This window comes from Chamaea fasciata, unplaced genomic scaffold (assembly GCF_029207755.1).
Source record: "Chamaea fasciata isolate MVZ Bird 193981 ecotype frontalis unplaced genomic scaffold, bChaFas1.0.hap1 SCAF_3, whole genome shotgun sequence".
NCBI lineage: Eukaryota > Metazoa > Chordata > Aves > Passeriformes > Sylviidae > Chamaea > Chamaea fasciata.
The window spans coordinates 110,930,914-110,952,045 of NW_027094088.1; the positions used below are offsets into that span (position 1 = coordinate 110,930,914).

At 44.7% G+C, this 21,132-nt stretch overlaps 3 protein-coding genes across 5 annotated transcripts; 1 reads left to right on the forward strand and 2 right to left on the reverse strand.

The window, feature by feature from the left end:
* The first annotated feature begins 374 nt into the window (after nt 1-374).
* On the forward strand, nt 375-8,222 carry LOC136287550 (gallinacin-8-like). Its single transcript, XM_066180329.1, has 5 exons — nt 375-407; nt 1,736-1,819; nt 5,621-5,711; nt 6,277-6,410; nt 7,639-8,222. Exons 1-5 carry the CDS (start codon nt 375-377, stop codon nt 7,645-7,647), a joined length of 351 nt encoding a protein of 116 aa, XP_066036426.1. The 3' UTR covers nt 7,648-8,222.
* A 935-nt stretch (nt 8,223-9,157) lies between these two features.
* LOC136287393 (gallinacin-9) lies at nt 9,158-12,702 on the reverse strand. 2 transcript variants are annotated; one of them, XM_066180099.1, is made up of 3 exons: nt 12,512-12,654; nt 10,037-10,166; nt 9,158-9,384 (listed from the first exon to the last, which is right to left on the reverse strand). In XM_066180099.1, the coding sequence occupies exons 1-3, from the start codon at nt 12,567-12,569 to the stop codon at nt 9,369-9,371; spliced, it is 204 nt and encodes a 67-aa protein (XP_066036196.1). In that variant the 5' UTR covers nt 12,570-12,654; the 3' UTR covers nt 9,158-9,368. The 2 variants fall into 2 exon arrangements, with proteins under 2 accessions (XP_066036196.1, XP_066036197.1); XM_066180100.1 differs by lacking the exon at nt 9,158-9,384 and having other exon boundaries at nt 10,033-10,166; nt 12,512-12,702.
* Nucleotides 12,703-17,997: 5,295 nt separating this feature from the next.
* On the reverse strand, nt 17,998-20,972 carry LOC136287394 (gallinacin-10-like). 2 transcript variants are annotated; one of them, XM_066180101.1, is made up of 3 exons: nt 20,830-20,969; nt 20,458-20,590; nt 17,998-18,378 (listed from the first exon to the last, which is right to left on the reverse strand). In XM_066180101.1, the coding sequence occupies exons 1-3, from the start codon at nt 20,885-20,887 to the stop codon at nt 18,363-18,365; spliced, it is 207 nt and encodes a 68-aa protein (XP_066036198.1). In that variant the 5' UTR covers nt 20,888-20,969; the 3' UTR covers nt 17,998-18,362. The 2 variants fall into 2 exon arrangements, with proteins under 2 accessions (XP_066036198.1, XP_066036199.1); XM_066180102.1 differs by lacking the exon at nt 17,998-18,378 and having other exon boundaries at nt 20,454-20,590; nt 20,830-20,972.
* Between the last annotated feature and the right edge of the window lie 160 nt (nt 20,973-21,132).

Here is a 21,132-nt window from a genome sequence, read left to right on the forward strand (position 1 = left end):
CACATACTGAATTACATAAAGAGTTCAGAGAATGAGCCAGTCTTAATCTTTAGGAAATTCTAAAGAAAAGACATCTCTATCTTTTCAATACTAATTAAGGTAGCAACTCATTCAAAATGTTACAGCATTCAGGCGAGACACGTGGCTCAAAATGCAAAGCTCAGCTACTGTGCTGGCTGGGTGTCTGTTTCTGGAGTAAAACAGACATTCCTGTCTCTGATGTCTCAAGGGAAGGTTCCCAGGTCTCTGTTCCCCTTGGAGATCAGCCCTGCAAGCAGCCAATCCATGGTCCTACAGAACTTGTATATACAGTAGGCACTTGCTGGAGTAAAGAGAGGAAAGGGGTTAATAATCAAAGCAGAAATTTGAGACTGATGAAAGGAAAAGAGGTTTATAAAGATGGAGAGGTGAGGGTGGCTCTCCAGAACCAGGAAGAATTACCTAAGGAGAAGGAGGAGAATCACTGCTGCTTCTGCTCTCTCTGTGGGTGCACCACACCCAAACATGCCTATAAAGGGTTGGGGATGAGCCAATGCAGCCCCTGGCCAATGAAAAAATAGCCTTTTACAGCCTGTGTTTTGTTTCTTCCAATGAGAAGGGAAGGCCCACTTCGGGACTGCTCTCACCACAGAGCCCCAGATCTTTGTGCAACCCATCTTAGACCATCTGAGTTTGTGTAAGGCACGTTAGACCACAGGGTGATGTAAAATACCTGGACACATGCAGTGAGGGCTTCTTCTGATCCTGAGGGCTCCTTGCTTGTGTAATCCCAGAGTGGGCTGGAAGGGACCTAAAAGGTCATCCAATTCCATCCCCTTCCATGGGCAGGGACACCTTTCACTATCCCAGGATGATCAGAGCCTTCAGCCTTGAACTGGTCCAGGGGCAGCCACAGCTTCTCTGGGCAACCTGTGCCAGGGCCTCACCACCCTCACAGGGAAAAAATTTCCTCTCTTTTCCTGAAAAATAATCACTGGTAATGTCACCAGCTTCACCTGGTGACTGCTGTGGTGCTTTACAGATCTTCTGGACCAAGGAGCCAGGACAATCAGAAACCCTCATACCTAGGAGGGATCTCAAAATTGCATAAGGAAGAGAACAGTGGTGGGATGTGGAAATCTATGTGGAATTTAAGAAATCTCAGTGCTGGGAATATCTTCCTCAAGGTGTATCAGCTTTACAGCTGCTCGAGTGTCCTGAATGAAAAGGCAGCTCAAATGTCCACCTTCAGGTCAGCAAAATCTAGGGTTTGTTCCCAGATGGGCCAACTCCACATGGGATAAATCACGGCTTTACAGTGCAGTCAGAGGAGCACAGATAGGTATTACTGATGCTTCAGAGATGTGAAGCTCAGTTTCTGCTCTCTGGCTCTCCAAGTAGCACTTTTATCCTCACATTTCCAGGGTTTTGGAAGCAGCTGGCAAACCCTGTTTGTTTGTGCCTTCCCTGAGCTGGGGGGTCTTTGCTGTGGGAGAGATCCACTTCCCAAAGGGTGCAGGAGCAGTTCACTCCATACTGCTGCTCAAAATACCCAGCAGCAGATGGGATTTCCAGGCAGGGTTTGGCCAAGCCAGGTCTGGGCAGTTTTCCACAGGCTGTCCAAGGTCAGTGGATGGATGGCAGGGCTGTTCCCACATGGATTTCAGGCCAGTTTTTGCCAGGTGTGGAGGTGCTGTGAGGACAAACGTTGGGCAATCGTATCAAAGGTCTGTCATCCTTCCTGTCATTTGCACAGGGGACACTGGAGGAAGAGGATGGCAGAGAGAAGGTGAAAGATCCTCTTTGCTTCAAGTGTCTGGGGGACATCCCATTGTCACAGGTAAGCTGAGGTGACATATGGACGCACAGGGTTTAACCCAGTGGCCTTCACACCAGCTCCTAGAGTGAATTAAAGTGCTCTGGGCTGGCTGAAATCTCCACCTAGGACTGGTGGAAAAGGCTCAGGAGAGAGGAGAGCAAGCCAGAGAGGAGGAATGGGACACAGGGACATCTCAGGCAGCACTTGTCTAAGTGTGGGAACTGGGACCTGGATGTTCACTGAGAACAAAGACTGAGGTGTGCTGAGTGATGAAAAAATCAACTTGGATTTAGAAGAATCCTTCCACATATTCATTTTAACAATATTTTATATATAAATATATCTACGTTAGTGTGGAATTGCTAGGAGGACTGTAGAGGAACAGGAGAGTAAGAAATATCATTATAGAATTTGTCTACGTTTAAAATAAATAGTTACTGATATTAATATCCTGACTCTTCCTGAGTAAATCCCAGGTTAGAATATCTGGATTATTCTTCTCTATTTGCATGTTCTTCAGCAAAGATAAAATGTAAAGCACTTGAGTAAATTTGGCCTTTGTTTCTCTTGGAATATTTGTTAATTATATGCACAGGCATACAAATATATATTTATGCTTGGAAACATAATTTTGGGCGCTCCCACAATGTCCTTTGCAACACCCTGGGAAAAGAGAACTGAGTAAGACATTTAGAGGTCATAATGCTTTCAGGATGCAATATTAATTGATTTTCAATATTCATTCTTTAATTGCATGTGTTTACCTGCCAAGAAACAAGTGAAATGTATCACTTTAGTAATGATGAGTAGCCAAAACAATGCTTAGAGTCAATAACAGTATACTGGAATTAAAATAAGAGTTAAATCATAGTATTTAGGATATTTAAAGGAAGTCTACCATCAATCAGAAGAACAAACAAAATTAATTAGTTAAAGATCTTATCCAAACCCTAATATTTGCGCTTGGATCTGTTTTGTTCCACTTTGGGCGGGTGGCACATGCACAAAGTAGAAAAACAGGAAGAAAGAATAATTTTATCCTATTTTGACCTCCTTTTCAGGGGGTTACCCCAAAATCTCAGTTCAGAGCTCTGTGCCTCTAAAAACTCATCTACACATTTAATATTTACAGTGTCTATTTCTGCTTCTTTACATTTCATCACCTGAGTTATTTAAGTTTTTTTGGGTTTTTTCTTAAAGAACAAAATCAGAATCCAAATAATAGAAAAAAATGCTCTTCCATATTATAAAAAAAATATTCACATTCTTCCAATTAACTTATAAGGGAATGGGATTTTAAATAGCTGTCTTTTTTCTGGGGAGCCTGTTCAGTGCCCAACCACCTCTGGGTGAAGAACTTTTCCTGATCTCCAACCTAAACCTCCCCCAACTCTGCTTCATTCCATTTCCTCGAGTCCTGTCAATATGATTTTGAGAGCAGTGACTGGTTTCTTGTCCATCACAGGAGCCCACAGCAGACTGCAGAGCAGGGAGGGTTTTGAGTCTGGTCTGTCAAAAAACATCATTCACTCACATATCAGCACTGGGAACCAAGACACATCAGAATAATTAAGGAAAAAAAACCATAAAACCCTGCTGTCAGAATAATTTCAGTACTCTTCACTGAAGAAGGTTGCTGGAGGGGAATTTCAGCATTAGCTCTTGATTGCCATCTTCTGGGAGAGACTCGAGTAGGTGAAAGCTCTTTGGAGTACAGGAATGCTGGTTTTTTTCCTGGTCTCTCGGTGGTATGAATGAAAACACAATATCTGGGCTCACAGGTGCCTTCAGGTTTCAGGTTAAACCAGTGCTGCCATCAGTTTCTGTAGTCCAGACCCTCTGAGGGCACATATTTGACCAAAATATTTTTGTGAAAGTTGCTTCCTTTGGCCACCTAGAATCAGAAAGGCTGTGTGGAAGTGGGTGCTTCCCTGGAATTAATTATTCAAACAAAATTATTTTCTGTGGGACAAGAAGAACATATATGTGGCAAATTAATGAGAATGAAAGACTGGTCAGCAGGTCAAGGGAGGGCAATCTGCTCTTGTGACATCTTACCTAGGTCCCCAACACAAGGATATGGACCTGCTGGAGAGAGTCCAGAGGAATCCACAGAGATGCTCCAAGGACTGGAGCCCGTCTGCTCTGGAGACAGGCTGGGAGAGCTGGGGGTGTTCACCTGCAGAAGAGAAGGATCTGGAGAAACCTCAGAGCCCCTTCCAGAGCCTAAAGGGGCTCCAGGAGAGCTGGAGAGGGACTTGGGACAAGGGATGGAGGGACAGGTCACAGGGAAAGGCTTTCCACTGCCAGAGGGCAGGGATAGATGAGATTTTGGAATCCTCCCCCGTGAGGGTGGTGAGGCCCTGGCACATGTTTCCCAGAGAAGCTATGGCTGCCTCTGGATCCCTGGAAGTGTCTAAGGACAGATTGGAACTTGGAGCAACCTGGGATAGTGGAAGGTGTCCCTGGCCATGGCAGGGGGTAGAATGGGATGAGTTTTAAGGGCCCTGCCAACCCAAACCATTCTGGGATTCTATGAACACAGAGGGGTCTCACCTGTATTTCACACATTGTAAAATCTGATCTTCCCTAATTCAGCTGTTAAGGGGCTGTGGATGCATCCCCATGCTCCAGACACAGCCCTGCAGGGTTAAGTTCCCCCTGGATCCCAACCTGTGTGTCCCAGGCCATCATTTCCCACCGCCCAGGAGGGATCGATGTGTTGGGCACACTGGGGAGGTGCGAGGTGTTTTTGGGAAGAGCCAACTCCTGTTCCAGGGAAAGGGGAGGGAGTTCACAAAGAGGTCACCATCCCCCATCAGCTGCTGGGAAGTGACGTTTCCTCTGCTGGGAATTGCTGTGACAAGTCCATGTCCTTGGCCGGCTGGTCTGTGGAAGCTCTGTCATCCACAGAATGTTTAAAAACAGTTTTTCTGGGGTGAGACATCACTCTGTGAAGATTCCCCGGAGTGGAACCAGGTGGGATCCTCTCCTCAGGTCCTCTTGGGTGAGCTAAAGGTTCAGTTTTCACACCAGTTTCAACCAAAGAGGAGAATAACACGTAATTTTTGATCAAATTTGTTGCTCCTTTAAAAAGAAATTAATCATCGGAGATGTAGAATATTTCAGCTTAACTAAATCCCCATGAATGTCTGAAATGGTCAGTGCTTGGTATTTCAGTAATGATGATTATTACACTCAATGATGGTGATCCTTAATTATTAAATTAGTTGGTATTATTTTCCAAAGGTAGCTGCAATCTACAATGAGAAATTATGGTGGAGAGACTGTTCAGAGCTTCCAGGATGGATAGATGGATCCTTAGATTTTCTGTAAAGATATTTCAAGGAGTAATTACTGGCTTGTAAGCTAAAAAATTACCATTATTTGAGTACTTAAAGCTTTTGGGCATTTATATTCAAAGAAATTGGAAAGGCTTAAGTTATTAATTAAATAAAATGGATATTCTAGTCATTGAGTAACTTGCTTTGAACATGAAGCACTGCACTGTATGGGCTACCATAATTAAAGTTAACTCCATTCCAGCCAGACTCAGAAGTGTTGCTCAAATAAAAAAAATAATAATAATAAAAAAATTATAGTCATAAATACATTTTATCAATCTTATGCAGTATATATTCAAATATATCTTTCCTTAATTTATCTTCCTGTTATATCTATAGATTCATTCTAAAACATTTACTCTATTACATAAATGCCAATTTTTATTAAAAATTGCAGCTACTTTGTCATTAATGGTGTTTATGCTGGGTGATGACAAATGCAGGTTACATGATGACTTCTTTTTGGTTTTTTTCTTAGGATCTGTTCTATTTGGTGGCACTGAATTTGGACATGAAGATCTTTTCCTTTTTCTTTGCTGTTCTCCTCTTAATGCTCCAGGGCACTTCAGGTAAGAGTGAAAGAAACTCTAAGGAAATGCAGAGGGAAAATTGTGAGTATGGGAAAAAATTGAAATAGAAATAAGAGGAATAGGAATAGGAATAGGAATAGGAATAGGAATAGGAATAGGAATAGGAATAGGAATAGGAATAGGAATAGGAAAAAATAGGAATAGGAATGGGAATAAGAATAGGAATAAGAACAGAAAAAAATTAGGAATAGGAATAGGAATAGGAATAGGAATAGGAATAGGAATAGGAATAGGAATAGGAATAGGAATAGGAATAGGAATAGGAATGGGAATAGGAATAGGAATTAAATAAAAAGGGGTTTAATCTCTTTTGCCTATGGCCAAAGAGCTGCCGTAGTGTTTGGCACATTTTAACCACTGACCAGACACCAAATGGGTCCATTGGATGCACTGAACCCTTCAAGTCTGGAAAATAAGGGAATTTAATTGTTTGGAAGTGGCCTAAACTTCAACATTGCTGCCATGCTATGACCTGGATTGTTCTTAGTCTTCTTTGGGAAGGCAAATCACGACTCTGCATTTTTTTTTTTTTAATTGTGCCCAGGTTTCCTGCGGGCCCCCAACACCGAGGCGCAGTGCAGACAGGCTGGGGGGGTCTGCTCCAGCCACCGCTGCCCCCCGCCCCACACCAGACCCTTTGGACACTGCCAGCAGGGAATTCCCTGTTGTAGGACCGTGGTGAGTCCAGGAGCTGATGGATCACACACCCACAGAAGGGTTGGAAGGGGCCTTTCAAAGTCATCTATTCCACTCCCATTGTCATGGACACCTTCAACAAGATCCAGTTGCTCCAAGCCCCGTCCAACCTGGCCTTGAACATTCCCAAGGATTTCTTGGGGTTTATTACCCATTTATCACTCATTTTTTGTACATCCTGTCTGCCCTTTACTCCTCCAGCACAAGCTGGCAAAGAGCAGAGACTCTGCACACTCAGATACGGGATTTCCTGAGGATTTCCTCACTTCTTCCCTCTGTGGCATTAATGATGCAGCTCAAGTGCCTCCTGGGAAAGATCACAGTGAAACCTCTTCAGCAGAGAGAATTAATTAGCCAGAAATGAACTCTTTTTGCTGTTGTTCCCATTAGCTGGTTCAAGCTGCTCATGATGAGTGAGTAGTACTCCTTCAAAGGACGTATCTCCAGATGTACACTGTCCTGAGACTGGGATTTTTGGGTCAGATTCGTAGGAAACCTGCATGTTCCACTTTGTAAAGGCTGCCTGGTCCCATAGTTGGAAGAACAGCCTGAAAGTCATGTTTTCCCAGATTTTTTTTTTTTTCTCAGGTTACATAAACTTTCTCTTCTGGACAAAATCAAAATATTTGGTCTAGTGAAAGGTGTCCTTGCCCATGGTAGGGAGTTGGAACCAGATGGTCTGGTCTTGCTAAAATAATTCTTTAATTCTGTGATTAATTTAATTTTTCCCCTCAAATTCCTCACTGGAATCCTAACGTTCACCCCATATCTTTATTCCAATATGAAACTGCAGCAACAATTATCCCTGAATATTTACATTCTGCCTCCACTGATTGTAACGCTTCATTTTCTTGTTCTTTTTTTTTCCCTGTAAAATGCTGCAGACACTTTTATTTTTGGAGGTTCTTACTTAAACTTTGTTCAATATTAGTAGTAAGAGATGCTAAAAACAAAGCATGAGCAGCAGAAACTCTTTTCCATACCAGAAATTCCAAGGAATTTCAGGCACAGAGTGTGGTCAATTCATTATTAATTAAAATAGAAAAGCAATTTATTATTAAAATTCAGCAGCAGCAGGACTGTGAATATGCTGAAGAGATTCAGGAATATCAGTTCTTGGTGCTCATTCAGTCCCTTCTGTGCATTTTATTTAATTCCTTTCCTGGTTGTAAGTTCAAAATCTGAAAGTTTCTTCCCTTTCTTTTTGCAGTATGATTAGTGACCATTGACATCTCAGATGGGTTAACCAGAGCTTCTGGAATTTTAAGGGATGCATCATCCCTTTGGAAAATCTGGAATTCTGAGCAGAAAATATGCATTTGACACATGCAGGCACGTGCCCCAACATGAACATCAGAAAGAGAACAAACCCCTCCACAAACAGCCTAATGACCTGAAGAAACTCCAAAGCAGTTCTTGAACCACCCAGAAAAGGCCAATATTTTTCATTTTTAAAAATGTTTTGCTGCTGAAATTTTATTTTGTCAACCAGCATCTGTCCCAGAGAGGTCACCAGCATGCAGGAATTGTGCCTGTGAGAGGATGCAAGGTTCTTCCTTTGGCCCTCAGAACAGCTATTCTTTTATTATTGTTATTATCATTTTATTTTCCTTTTGGAGTCAGCAATAACGTGAGTAATGCCAGAATGCTCAGCTAAGGCGTTTATATTTCATAGTCTACACATCTCAAGAAATTTTAATAAACTTGCTCCGGAAGATCTGTGTTTGATCCTTATCCCTGTGAAGTATCACCTCCTTATCCCTGTCAGGAATTCTCTTGTGTTTTTGTTGGAGGGTCTCACCTGGAGGTCAGCGTGAGATGTGCCTTGTGATAAACTTATCCAGGAAAAGGGGAGGAAAACAAACCCATGTAGTGACAGGAATATATCCTTGTCCTAATCATTATTAATTTGATCAAGAATAACTTCAAACATAGAACTTGGAACAACCTGGGACAGTGGGAGGTGTCCCTGCCCATGGCTGGGGTGGAACTGGATGATCTTTATGGTCCTTTCCCACCCAAACTATTCCATGACTCTGTGTCTCTCCAAACCCACTGTGACTGGGCCAGTGGGGAGCTGGTACACACTGATTAGGTTGAGCACCCATGGAAGTCCTGAAAACATCCAGCTGCTGCTCATGGCATGGAGAGCATGGAGACTTTGAGTCACCCCCGGTCTCAAATCCTTGTGGCCTTTGCACTGGGGATATTAGGGATGGGGAAGGGAAGGAGGGGATGAGAATCCAGGCTGATGGACACACAGCCCACTGCCTCCAGACACAGCAGTGCAGGGAAAAAAACAGTTTGACCAGCTTAGGATCCAGAGAAATTAAATTCCATGAACATCACAGCGATGTACACTAAATAGAGACAGCAGGAGCAGAATCTTGTGAATGTGGTCACGTAGTTTCAAGCCCTTCTGCCACTCTGGGGTTTCTCTGTATTCCAAATATTTCAGGTTGGGCTGGCAGATGCAGCCCTGGAGAGGAGCACAGAACTGTCCCCTGAATCCCAGCTCTGGGCTGAAATGGCAGCTGGAACGGGCTCTAATGCTTTTCCAATTATTAATATGTTACCACACAAATCACTGCAACACAGGGCGATTTAACAGGACTTGATGACACATGGACTTAATGTAGTTAAATAAAATTCATTTACAGCTGATTTTTATAGACAATAATAACAGCAAACACCACCCTGACATACATGAGCAAGTATCAGCAACATGGTTTCACAAGAACTTGCTTTTATTAGAATTGAAGCTGCAAATGTCTTTGCTGGACAAGAACTCCTCCTCAGATGTTCTTGTGCTCCTGAGGGCCTCCACCCCCATGGGAAAGGCTCCCCAGGGCACTGAGGACAGGATCCATCGGTGTCAAAAGATGGGGGATGTCTCAGATGTCCAGAGCTCTTGTCTGAGTGGTCAGTGAGGTGTCAGATTTAGGAGCTGGGGGTCCTGCAGAGAAAAGTCAGCTGCTTAGCTCATCCACCAAACAAATAAATTGTACCTCGACACCTCAGACTGCTGGAGACATCAGGGAACTCATGAGGGTAAAGACAGCTGGGGACTCTTGTGGGCTGGACCTGTGTTTCTGGCCATAAAACAACCCAGATAAAATATAGGATGGGGCTGTCACCTCTCAGCACGCACCACAGATACTCACTTGTGGCTGCTGATGGCCCAGAGTACCAGGGATGCCTTCCACTATCCCAGGTTTCTCCAAGCCCGTCCAGCCTGGCCTTGAACATGTCCAGGGATCCAGGAGCAGCCACAGCTTCTCTGGGCAACCTGTGCCAGGGCTTCCCCACCCTCACAGGAACAAATTTCTTTCTAAAATCCAATCCAGATCTACTTTCTGTCACTTTGAAGCCATTGCCCCTTGTCCTGTCACTCTTGTAAGTAAACAGTCTCTCTTTTTCTCCGGAATATTTCAACATCACAAAGGCTCTGCCTTGTTTTCACCACACACAAACCCCAGCAATTAGCAGATACTTTTTGGAAGACGTAGGGGGCTGGAGAAGGGGCTGTGATGCCAAAAAGGGGGAAAACCCAGTGATTCTACTTGCTTTTGATGCAGCAGCGCTTCCCCGGGAGGAATTCCTCTTACCATTTGCAGCATTTTAGCTTCCCACCGCGGCAGGTCCCGATGTCAACCAGAGGTGCAGAGCAGGGCACGAAGGAGCAGGAGCCCCGGCTCTGCCGGCAGGCGACGGTGTCAGCGGCTTCCTGGCTGTAAGCTGCAAAAAAAGGGCAAAATTCATGTTTGTTTGTCCTGGTAGAGGACTGGAGACTTGAGGCGTGAGATTTGCCTGGCACTGTCATCCCTAATTTGAAAGGCATCACAGGTTTAGTCCAAATCAGGTCCATCGCATTTCAAACACTTTGTCCCAGTGGCTCTCGAGTCCTTTCTCTCAGTCACGTGTTATTCAAGGTTTACATGTTTTTGGTGTCACTCAGCTGATTTTAAAGCTACCATTAGACCTTGGTTTGCCTTATCTCTTAAATTAAAAAGCCCTGTAGTGTTTTATACATATAACCTTTATGAAGAGATAGAAAATAACTTGTGGCCCTTTCCCCAGAAATTCTACTGGAATTGTACCAGTCCTGCAACCATCTCAGGGGTCACAGGGTTTTTTGATATAAATAATACATTTTTGTGTCTCATGAAGTAGGAAAAGCCCAAGAAAGCCATCCCAAAACATGTAGTACAGATTTTGTCTCAATGGTTCTGCATTTTTTCTTTGAGTAGACAGACATTTGATGGTTTAAGAAAGCTGGTACAAATTGGAGACTACTGAAAATCAAATTGAGACAACTTTAACTGCTTTAAAAACAACCAAGTAGCCTGGAATGATACATGGACTCCAAACCCACTTAATGCACATGGACAATACAGAGTTCAGGCAAAACCCGACAGTCAGGATAACATTTTTCCCAAAACCAGATGAGGTGTCCTAATCTAGAATGCACAGTCAGGACATGTGGGTGAGAATGCAAGGACAGAAAGCTCTCATGTTGCCAGGTTTTCTTTAGTATTATTATAAAATTGCCTCAATAAAATCCTCAGGGAATTGTTCAGGTTGGAAAAGAATCCTTGGATCCTCCAAGACCATCAAGTCCAACCATTCCCCCAGCACTGTCAAGGTCACCACTGATCCACATCCCCAAGTGCCACATCCACACATCTTTTAAATCCCTCCAAGGATGGGGACTCCATCACTGCCCTGGGCAGCTGTGCCAGGACTGGAGAACACTTCTGGTGAAGAAATGTTTCCTAATATCCAATCTAAACCTCCCTAGGTACAACTTGATATCATTTTCTGTTGTCCTGTCCCTTTTCCCTGGGAGCAGAGCCTGACCTCCCTGGCTGTCCCCTCCTGTCAGGGAGTTGTGCGGAGCCACAAGGTCCCCCCTAAGCCTCCTTTTCTCCAGGCTGAACCCCTTTCCCAGCTCCCTCAGCTGCTCCTGGTGCTCCAGCCCCTTCCCCAGCTCCATTCCCTTCCCTGAACATGCTCCAGCCCCTCAATGTCTCTCTTGTCATGAGCATCCCAGAAGTTTTCCCAGGACTGGAGGTGTCCCAGCAGTGCCAGCACAGGGGACAGGCACTGTCCTGGTCCTGCTGCCACTCCAGAGGTGGTACAGGTGCCTTCACCTCTTGCCCACCTGTGCACACCTGGCTCATGTCCAGCTGCTGTCACCAGCACCCGCAGGGCCTTTTCCAGTTTTCCAGGCACTCTGCCCCAGCCTGGAGCTGCAGGGGTTGTTGTGAACAGCACTTGGCCTTGTTGAACCTCACACAATTTGCCTCATCCCATGGATCCAACCTTTCCAGATCCCTCTGCAGAGCCTTCCTGCCCTCCAGCACATCAACACTCCTGCCGAACTTGGTGTAATCTGCAAATTTGCCTAGGTTACCCTCAATCCCCTCATCTGGATCATTTGTGAAGATACCAAAGAGGACCAGCTCCAGTACTGAGCCCTGGGGAGCACCACTGGTGACAGCCTCAGCAGGACGTAACTCCATCCCCCACACCTCTCTGGGCCTGGCCATCCTGATAGTTTTTAACCCAGTGAACAGTGCACCCATCCAACACAGGAGCAGGTGGTTTCTCCAGGAAAACTCTGTGGGAAATGGTGTCAAGGATTTACCAAAATCCAGCTAGATACCTAATCCACTAAATGGGACACCTTGTCATAGAGGAGATCCAGTTGGTCAGGCAGGGTCAGGTTTTCATGAACCAGCACTGGCTGTGCCTGATCCCCTGGGTGTTCTGTACACGCTACATTAAGACACTCAAGATGACCTGCTCCAAAACCTTTTTTGGCACCAAGGTCAATACAGGACCATCCTTTTTTTCCCCCATCTTGACATTTTATGTTAGAAAGAAACCATTAGTATGACTATCAAGAACCTTGAATCAATAGCTTGAAAATTAGGACTATGACCAGGGAAGGGGAATTCTGATAGAAAAGTCAGTTATTCCAGGAGCAGAGAGGTAATCTGACCCTCAGCACTGGGATCTAGTGAACTTCTCTGCATCTTCACCCTTTCAGCCTCCACCTCATCTCTTTTCAGCCTTACCTGGAGCAGCCTGGAAGAGGAAGAAGAGAACAGCGACGAGGAAGAAGAGGATTCTCATGACTGGCAGCTGGCAGCAAGGCAGCTTTTGCAGGGATGGAGACAACACCAGCGTGAACAGCAGCTGTCCGAGACTGAGCACAGGTGGTGCCTCTGCATATAAAGGCTCTGGGACAGAGCAGGGTGGGTGGAGGAGCGGCTGCCTGCAGAACAGAGAGTTCATTGCCCCGTTCCCATGGAGATTGGTGATGTAGGGAGGTGTTGCAACCTCTCACGTTAGAAGATGCCCGACCTGAGCCGTGACCATGTCTTGCCAGCTGACCCCAGCAGCCAAACCACCCTGAGCCAGCTGGTGGGCTGGGCCCGGGGAGGACATGGGATTGGAGCAGGAGGGAGGTGGGTTCCTGGGATCCGCAGGGTTGTAAACCATGCGGAACTGATGGTGCCCTCTGGCTCTTGGCCATGGTCTGGTGGCAGCGTGTCCTCCCCCTCAGCCACCAGGCAGGGTAAGCAAAGGAGAAAACTCCTCCTTAGAGACAAGAGCATGGAGTGACAGGGCAAGGGGCAGTGGCTTTGGGCTGAAAGATAGCAGGTTTGGACAAGATATTTGGAAAAAACTCCTTCACTGTGAGGGTGGTGAGACAGTGGAACACGTTGTCCAGAAAAGCTGTGGCTGCTCCTACCCTGGAAGTGTTCAAGGACAGGTTAGAAAGGGCTTGGAGCAACCTGGGATAGTGGAAGATATTCCTACCCAGGCAGAGTCTTGGAATAGAATGATTGTTAGGGTCCTTTCCAACCCAAACCATTCTGTGATGATGAAGATTAATGCAGGAAAGGATCAGAGATTTAGTCCTTGCTTGGGTTTGAGCTGTATGGCTGCAACAGAAGGAGACAGGGTAGGGCTGAAAGGGTCATGGATATTCTCCCTCCTGGCTATGAAACTAGTGAACACTCTCCAAGGAGTTTTCCCAGCATGGTTCACAGCTCAGTCACTGTCAGTACATTTATTTGTGACTCTAGCCATGGATTTGTACCAAACATCACAGAAATCATTAAACAGAAAGGACTGAAGGGACACCCCTGTGTGTTGTGCCACACTATCATAGGAGACTGATCCTAATTCCCTCCAGCAACCTGTCCTGAAAACAATGATATCAAAGCCTGAACCTTCTTCCCAAATCTAGTCTGCATGGAGTGTCTAAAATTACTCATTCTTGCCCAAATGATCCTGGTTTAATGACATTTTCCCTTGCTGTCAATCACCTTGCTGAATGTGGTTTTAGAGAGACTCACATCTCTCTGATTTCACAGATTCAAATACCAAATCCACTTCCTTGTGGTGCCTTCACCTCTCTTATCACCTTGTAACTTATTTCTGTATTTGAAAATGAAATCTAATCTTTTTCTCTCTTATCACCTTGTAACTTATTTCTGTATCTGAAAATAAAATCTAATCTCTTTTTTTTTTTTTTTTTTAAGTGCATGTGATGGTCCAGCCATATCTAAAATGGACCAGAGGAAGTGTCACCAGAACTCTGTAAAGGTCTCTTAACCTTTGTACTTGTTGCCAAGAAATGCCACTCCTTAGACATGTGGGAACTTCAAGTGATTATTTTTTTTTTCAGGCAAACAGGACAAACGGAAAATCATCAGTGCAACAAAGTCACGAGGGTGATTAATTATTTACTGCTTCAGCTGGAGCAGCAAACTGAAATGATGGAGGGCAAGAGCAGGGGTGAGCCCTGGCTGCACACAGAGGGCAGAGAAGTCTGTGCCTGGTGAACCAGGTGCTTGGTGTAGGGCATGAAAGGGCTTCAGGGTTTGTTTGTTTTTAAATTAATTCAGTATATCAGGGCTAGAAACAAGCAAAAATCTTGTGGGTGGATGAGGTTGAGGAGGGGCAAGAGGATACACATGGCAAAGAAAACGAATTCCCACCCATACTTCATTGAGCCCACATCCTTGAGGAACACGGTGAGGAAATGGACCTGCAGACCTCTGCCAGGAGCTGTGAGAGCTGGGGTGGGCAGTGATGGTTTAGGGAAAGGCCCTGTATTTTCACACACATTATTGAGCCAGAGGCATAGGCTCTAAAATGAGCTGTTGCTGTCAACTCTCTTCTGTTTCCCTCCTGGATACAGAAGTTTCAAGAAGTCAGTCATTTATATTAAATCACTCTGTGCCTGTGTGTGCCTGGAATTTTATTTGAGGGAGTCAGGGAATCTCCTGGATTCCTGATTTGTGATCAAGGATATGGACACAACCCCACAACCCAAACCACTCTGAGCACCTGCCCAAGGTTTCAGACAGGCAGCCCATCCACCTGCACCCTCAGCTTCACTTCTGGAAAGACAAAGAGAAGGGGAAAAAGCACAGTCCATGATCTTAAAACACGGCCAGCTGTAAGGAAACCATCAAGGGTGAAGCTTACTTGTAGAAATAACAGGATTTAATGGAAAAGGGAAAAGTGCTTTTCTGCTCCTTGCATTACCCCCCTCCTGCCTGTCCCAGGCAGCACAGGGGTTAGGGGTGTTTAATTTGGGGAGTGAGGCTGCTGAGCAAACCCTGCTGGGATTGGGCCATGATGGTTCAATGCTCTTTGGAACCAAACAACATCAGGGAGAGGGAAGGAAAGGGGGAATGGCTCCAGCCCCCTCAAGTGCCTCCTCCAGCAGCAATGCTAGGGCCAGGTCCAGGCTCCCTCCACAGAAACATAAATGTACCTGGAGTGATGACAGCCCCCTTGAAGACTGCATGGCACCAGGGAAAGGGAGCTTGGACACCGTGCTCCACTTCTTCCTTCTTGAGGACCAGGAAAAGATGCTCCGAACAGTCTCCAGTGAACAGAGAAAACATTGAGGCTCTGACTGACAGGAAGCTGTTGCTCTTGAGGTGTCTGTTAGAGTTATTATTTGACCTGGCAGCCAAGCAGTGGGTGGTGGATTTTGCATGGGACCTGTCCTTTTGAAGGAAAATCATTTTGTCACCCAGAAAAAGCAAATTCATCTGTTTAGCTTACTGATCCTTCAGGTAGCTCGGGAAATCTGCCTTCACACCTTGGGAAATCACCACGTGTGGTCTGTATTCTGGACTGTGGGGAAACCAGTACAGATATCTTTGGCTATGAAGGAGTTTCCCTGCTTTTAATTAAAACTGTTGAGCAGCTAATCTGCCTGTTTAGAAGGGGAGAATTAATTTAGTGACAATCTCCTCTGTTCTAACAGTAAATAAACAGGCAGAAGCAAGAAGCGGTGTTGAGTTCCCCTGTCCCAAATTCAAGGGCATGGAACAAGTGACAGAGAGAGGGACAATGTTTGCAGCCACAGTGAAGTTGACAATGGGCAGAGGGTACACGATGTTCTTTCTCCTTGACAGAGCACTCAATAAAGGCTGCTCATGCATAAAACCCATTTTCAGTGGGGAAACTCCAGTCTTAGTGACTCAAGTGCCTGTCCAAGGCCAGTCATGGGACCATCTTCAGTCTGTGTCCTGGCCATGGACCACAGCAGCCAGGGGGATAAGTCACTGATTGCAGACTTTTGGAAACCCATGTTCCAATCATCATTTTGAATACTGATCTGTTCTTCAGCTAATCAAGGATGAGCTTTTTTGAGGTCTTGCATCAGCTTTGGAAGGGGAATATCAACCAAAACAACTCTTTCCTCCCATAGCCTGAACACTATCAAAGAGTTTGGTTCTAAACTGTCTGCCCTGCCAGCTCCACAAGGGAAAACACCAGTGGTGTCCTAGGAGACAGGTTCTCAACAGACATGGAATGAGGAAATTCTTGGGAAGAAGTCTCAGTGGTCACTGCCGGAGAGAAAGAGGGCAGGGAATTGCGATGGGAGAAGCAGATCCTTGTAGGGCCATCAACAGAGGAGAGCTGTCGGAGTTGTCTCACATGGGGCCAAGCCCAGGTTCCACTCAGGCTCACGGGGAGTGCAGAGGTGAGATGGGTGCTCAAGGGACTCCATAAAAAATGGGCATAAATGGAAGAATGAGCCTTCAGTGAGGGTGGCTGCTGGGCTGAAATGCCAGACCTTGATGGACATAAGCTCCAGCATCCAGAGACAGAAACAGAGACAATCCCGTTTGGAATAACACCTCTGTGATTTATACACCAGAGATGTGTTTCATTGGGGTAGCAGGGAAATCTGAGGCTCAGTCTGTTCTGAATTTTTCCAGATTTAATACCAGAGATTTTCTTCAGGATGTTGTGGTTTAACCCAAGCTAGAAAGTCAGCTTCAGGCAGCCCTTGCTCACTTCTGCCCTGGTGGAATGGGGAGAAAATCAGAAGAGTAAAAGTGAAAAAACTTGTGGATTGAGATAGAGACAGATAAATAGCTAAAACAAAAGCTATGCAGGCAAAGCAGAACACGGAATTTATTCACCACGTCCCATGGTCAGACAGGTGTCCAGTCATCCCCAGGAGAGCAGGAATTCACCCCATGTAACAGTGACTTGGGAAGAAAAATTCCATCACTCCAAATGTCTCTTCTTTACTTGTTCTTCCTGCAAATTTTATTGCTGAGCATGACCCTACATGATCTGGAATATTCCTTGGGTCACCTGGGGTCAGCTGTCCTGGTTCGGTCCCCTCCCAACTCCTTGTCACCCCCAGCCCTCTCCTTGCTGGGGAGAAGAAAAGGCCTCAACTGAGTCCTGCTCAGCTATAAAAAAATTATCAGTGAATTATCAGCACTGTTCCCAGCACAAATCCAAACCACCATTCCATACTGGGAAAGGAATTAAATCCATCCCAGCCAAAAGCAGCAAACAGAAGGAAATTGAGGGATGTGGAACCAACCATCAGTGTCTGTTTTTTAAGTTGGACATGACCAGGTTATGGGCAGTGAGATGTCTTTGTTACAGTGTGTTCTTTAAATATTGAATTTTGTGACTGTTGTTGAGAACAGGTCTGATGTTCTAAAACCCAGTCTATACATCACCCAAAATCTTGTCTCTGTGGAGGGAGAGTTCAGACCCCAATGCTGTGTTAATTCAGGTGCGTGTGTGTAATTTTTAATGCACATATATTGTGTGCGTATATATATATGTGTGTATATATATGTGTGTATATATATATAATTTGCGATACTGCAGGTGTTTATTGGTTGCTATGTTGTCATCACTGTGTTAATAAATTCAGGTGTGTGTGTATATTTTTAATGCATATATATACATATATATATATATATATATAATCTGCAATGCTGCAGGTGTTTATTGGTTGCCGTACTGTCATACAATTATTCTCTCTCAAGAGTTGCCTGTACAGTTCTTCCCACTCAGTTTTCATTCCTGTCATCCTAATGCTTTATTACCATCATCAAAACTGCTCTTTTTGTTGCTTTTTAGTTGTTCCCTTTCCCAAATCTTTTGGGAATATGTGAGACTGCACAGACTCACTTGTGTGAAAAATACTACATCACTCTGAACCTTGAGTCAAGACCAGAGAGGAAATCACTGTAACAACAAAGATCATGGATTTTGGTTTAAGAAAACCTTTATTTTCACATGCAAATAAAATAATATATATATTGCTTCACATCTTCCAAGAGCTGCATGAACCTGAAGTGATTGAACCTCCAAACATCCCTGTGAGGTAGGCTGGAATAGGTGGCCAAGGAGCCAAAGTGGCTTGAGTATTAAAAGCAAAAAGGGAGTGACTTCAGTGAGGAAAAACCCGGATCTCCAGAAGCGGTGTGCTAACAGGACATGCCCTCTGGGAGCTTCTTCTAATGCTCATTTGCAGGAGGCTTTAGAAAGAGGAGGAATCCAGGAAAATCAGCTCCTCAAGGCAGTGGAAATGTTGCTGGTACAAGGGCTCTGATCCAGGAAAGCCTTTTCCTCTTACTGTGCCACAATCCTGCAAGGATACAAAGGGTCCTGTTATTGTGCTGCAGTGCCACCTCAGCTCATTCTCTAAAAGCCTCAATACCTTCTAATTACCTTTCAAAATGAATGTAGAGGGTGGGTTCAGCCTGGAGGTTTTAAAACCTACATCCCTGTGTATGTTGGCTGTCCAGGTCTGCAGATAACCAGTGTATAAGAACTGTGGCCACTAGCAAATGAGTTATATGAACCACTTATAATGACATTTTTTATTCAGTTTACACCGAAATAAAGATTGGGGATTTGATGTAGTTACTGAACACACAAGTCTAGTGCCGTCTGAAGTGGCCTGAGGGATCTGCTTGGCCTCCAGACATCTATCTTTTCTGAAAATCAGTGTTTTCCCTTAGAGCTTACTCAGCCAGATACATTGGTATTATTTAAGTACTTCAAGGCACCTCAAATGCTACTAAACATCTCAATGTATCCTGCTAAATCAAGCCCTTCATGTCCAAGTTCAGATTTGTTTTCAAGCAACTTGAGCTGGAAAAAGGAATTTATATTGTACTTCAGAATATCCTGTTGGTTTAAACTTCTACTCTTGCGTTGGTCAGCTCAGTCAAAAATCAAATAGCCAATATAAGAACTTTAATCCTGAACACTAATATCCATCAGTATCAGCTACATTCTTCCAAGAAAGAGTATTTCTGTAGGAAAATTACACCTGAAACCAAACTCAAGAGCTCTTGTTCATTTCCCAGGCTCAGTTTTCTTTTGGTCAAGTCTAGCAGATGTTCTGACAGAAATTAGATGCTGGAGATCTTCCACCTGCTCCTACCAGTCCATTTGCTATGAGTGGAAATTGAATCCCAAGGAGGATGAGTGGTCACAGACACTTAGGGGTCACATCACTCCTTTGTAAAAGCGTCTAATATCAGGTTCCTTCTGTTCCATTTACTTTCCTGAATTCCCGAATGCATCCTTAGCATCTTATTCCTTAGCATGTTATTCTCCTGGCAACATACCTCTCCTGTTATTGGAATTACTCGGGTTTCCTGAAACCACTGAGGATCCCCATTTGCTAAATAAAAGTTTAAAACTTTCTAAAACTATCTCATCAGATTTCTTCAGTTTCTGGGAACCTTCAAACCCTGACAATTCTATAAATAACTGAATCACAGAAAAAGGAGTTCTGGAAAATCCAGACATTCACAGATCTGAGGTCTCCCTTTGTTTTAAGCCAAGGTCTGTCCAGTCACATCAGTGGCTGGGGATCTGCCTGAACATAATGGCTGGGATGAATTATAGCACCACACCAGCCCTCTACCATCAAAGGTACAGGAACCTCTCCTAATCTGGCACTGAATTTGGGAGGTGTTAATGTCACCAGTTGGCAGGGATCATCTCGTGGCCATTAATGGAACAAAGTTATTCTAAGAATTAAGTGGCTGGAGAATATGTTTTATTTTAAGTTGAAGAGCATTCTCCAAAAGCATGTTCAAAACCTTGAGGAAAGAAAAAAAAATCTGGCTATCAGGGAAACTCGAGACATTATTAGAGAGTGGTTTCCAAGGTCACAAGTGAAATGCACACTCAAGCCTCCACTCACTGACAAATTCACTCCTCTTCACCTTTCTAAGAGCTGTGCTGTGGTGGGAGGAAGGAGAGATGGGGAGAGGTTGAGAAGCAGAGTTCTGTGAACAATTTTCTCCCTTTACATGTACATTTTTCTAGGTGAATTTTAAAATAAAAACAGAGGGACAATAAAATTTTTCCCCTGATGGGTATAAATACTGTGAAGTATTCTCATAATAATTTCTTGAAAAAACTTCCTTTCTTTTCCCCTAAAAACTAAAAATAAAGTGAAAGAACACTGAATTCTTGGAAATTTTGACCATTCTGAACCCTTTCTCCCATACATAACTTCCATTCAAATGGATTTTCTCCCTAAACACACATCAACATCACACACATGTTCCACCTCCCTCTGGACTTCCCCACCGAGGGTTGCCCTGCAAGCCCCCCTGGGTTTTTGCTGATTATTCAGAGAAAGAGTGGATAAAAGAAGGGACCTTCTGAGGCCCCTGGGATGTTTTGTCACTTTGTCACTTACTTGGAACAGCACTTTAGCATCCCGGAGTGGCATGTCCCCTTGACAGCGAAGGTGGGTGGGCACTCCAAGGCACGGCAGAAGTTTCCCTGGTTCCGGCACTCCACAGTGTCAGCAAAAAAAGGGTCTGCAGAACCTGTGGGGAGTGGCAGGAGTTAAAATCTCAGCTTTCTGCCTGGAAGGAGCAGAGGTGAATGCTCAACAAATCATGTGTTTTCCTTTTCAGCCAAGGGTGGCATGCTGAGGGCAGATGCTCCTGGTCCCACCCACTGCACCATCAGATTTTGCCTTTCAGCTGATGGTGGCTTTTCCCACCCTGTGAGCCCTCTTCTGCTTGCAAACCCTTTTGCTGTTTATAGGATTTTTGCTTCTCACCTGAAGTAGCCTGGAAGAGGAGAAGGAAGACAGAGAAGAGCAGGTAGAGGATCTTCATGGCTGTCAGTTGCTTGTGGCCTGTGAGGTCCTGCAAAGCACCTGGAAGACCAATGGTGGCTGGAGCTGGCTTGAGGAAGGGCCTGGACAGACCCCTGGTATTTATAGGGCCTGTGGGGTTGTGCAAGTGTGACAAGTCAATGAGTAACTGCCATGAACTTTCTGGGGAGGGACTGGTTATCCCCCTTTATCACAGGTGGCAGTGAACGTGTTGCAATCCCCCCAGGGGTGAATTTCCACTTCATG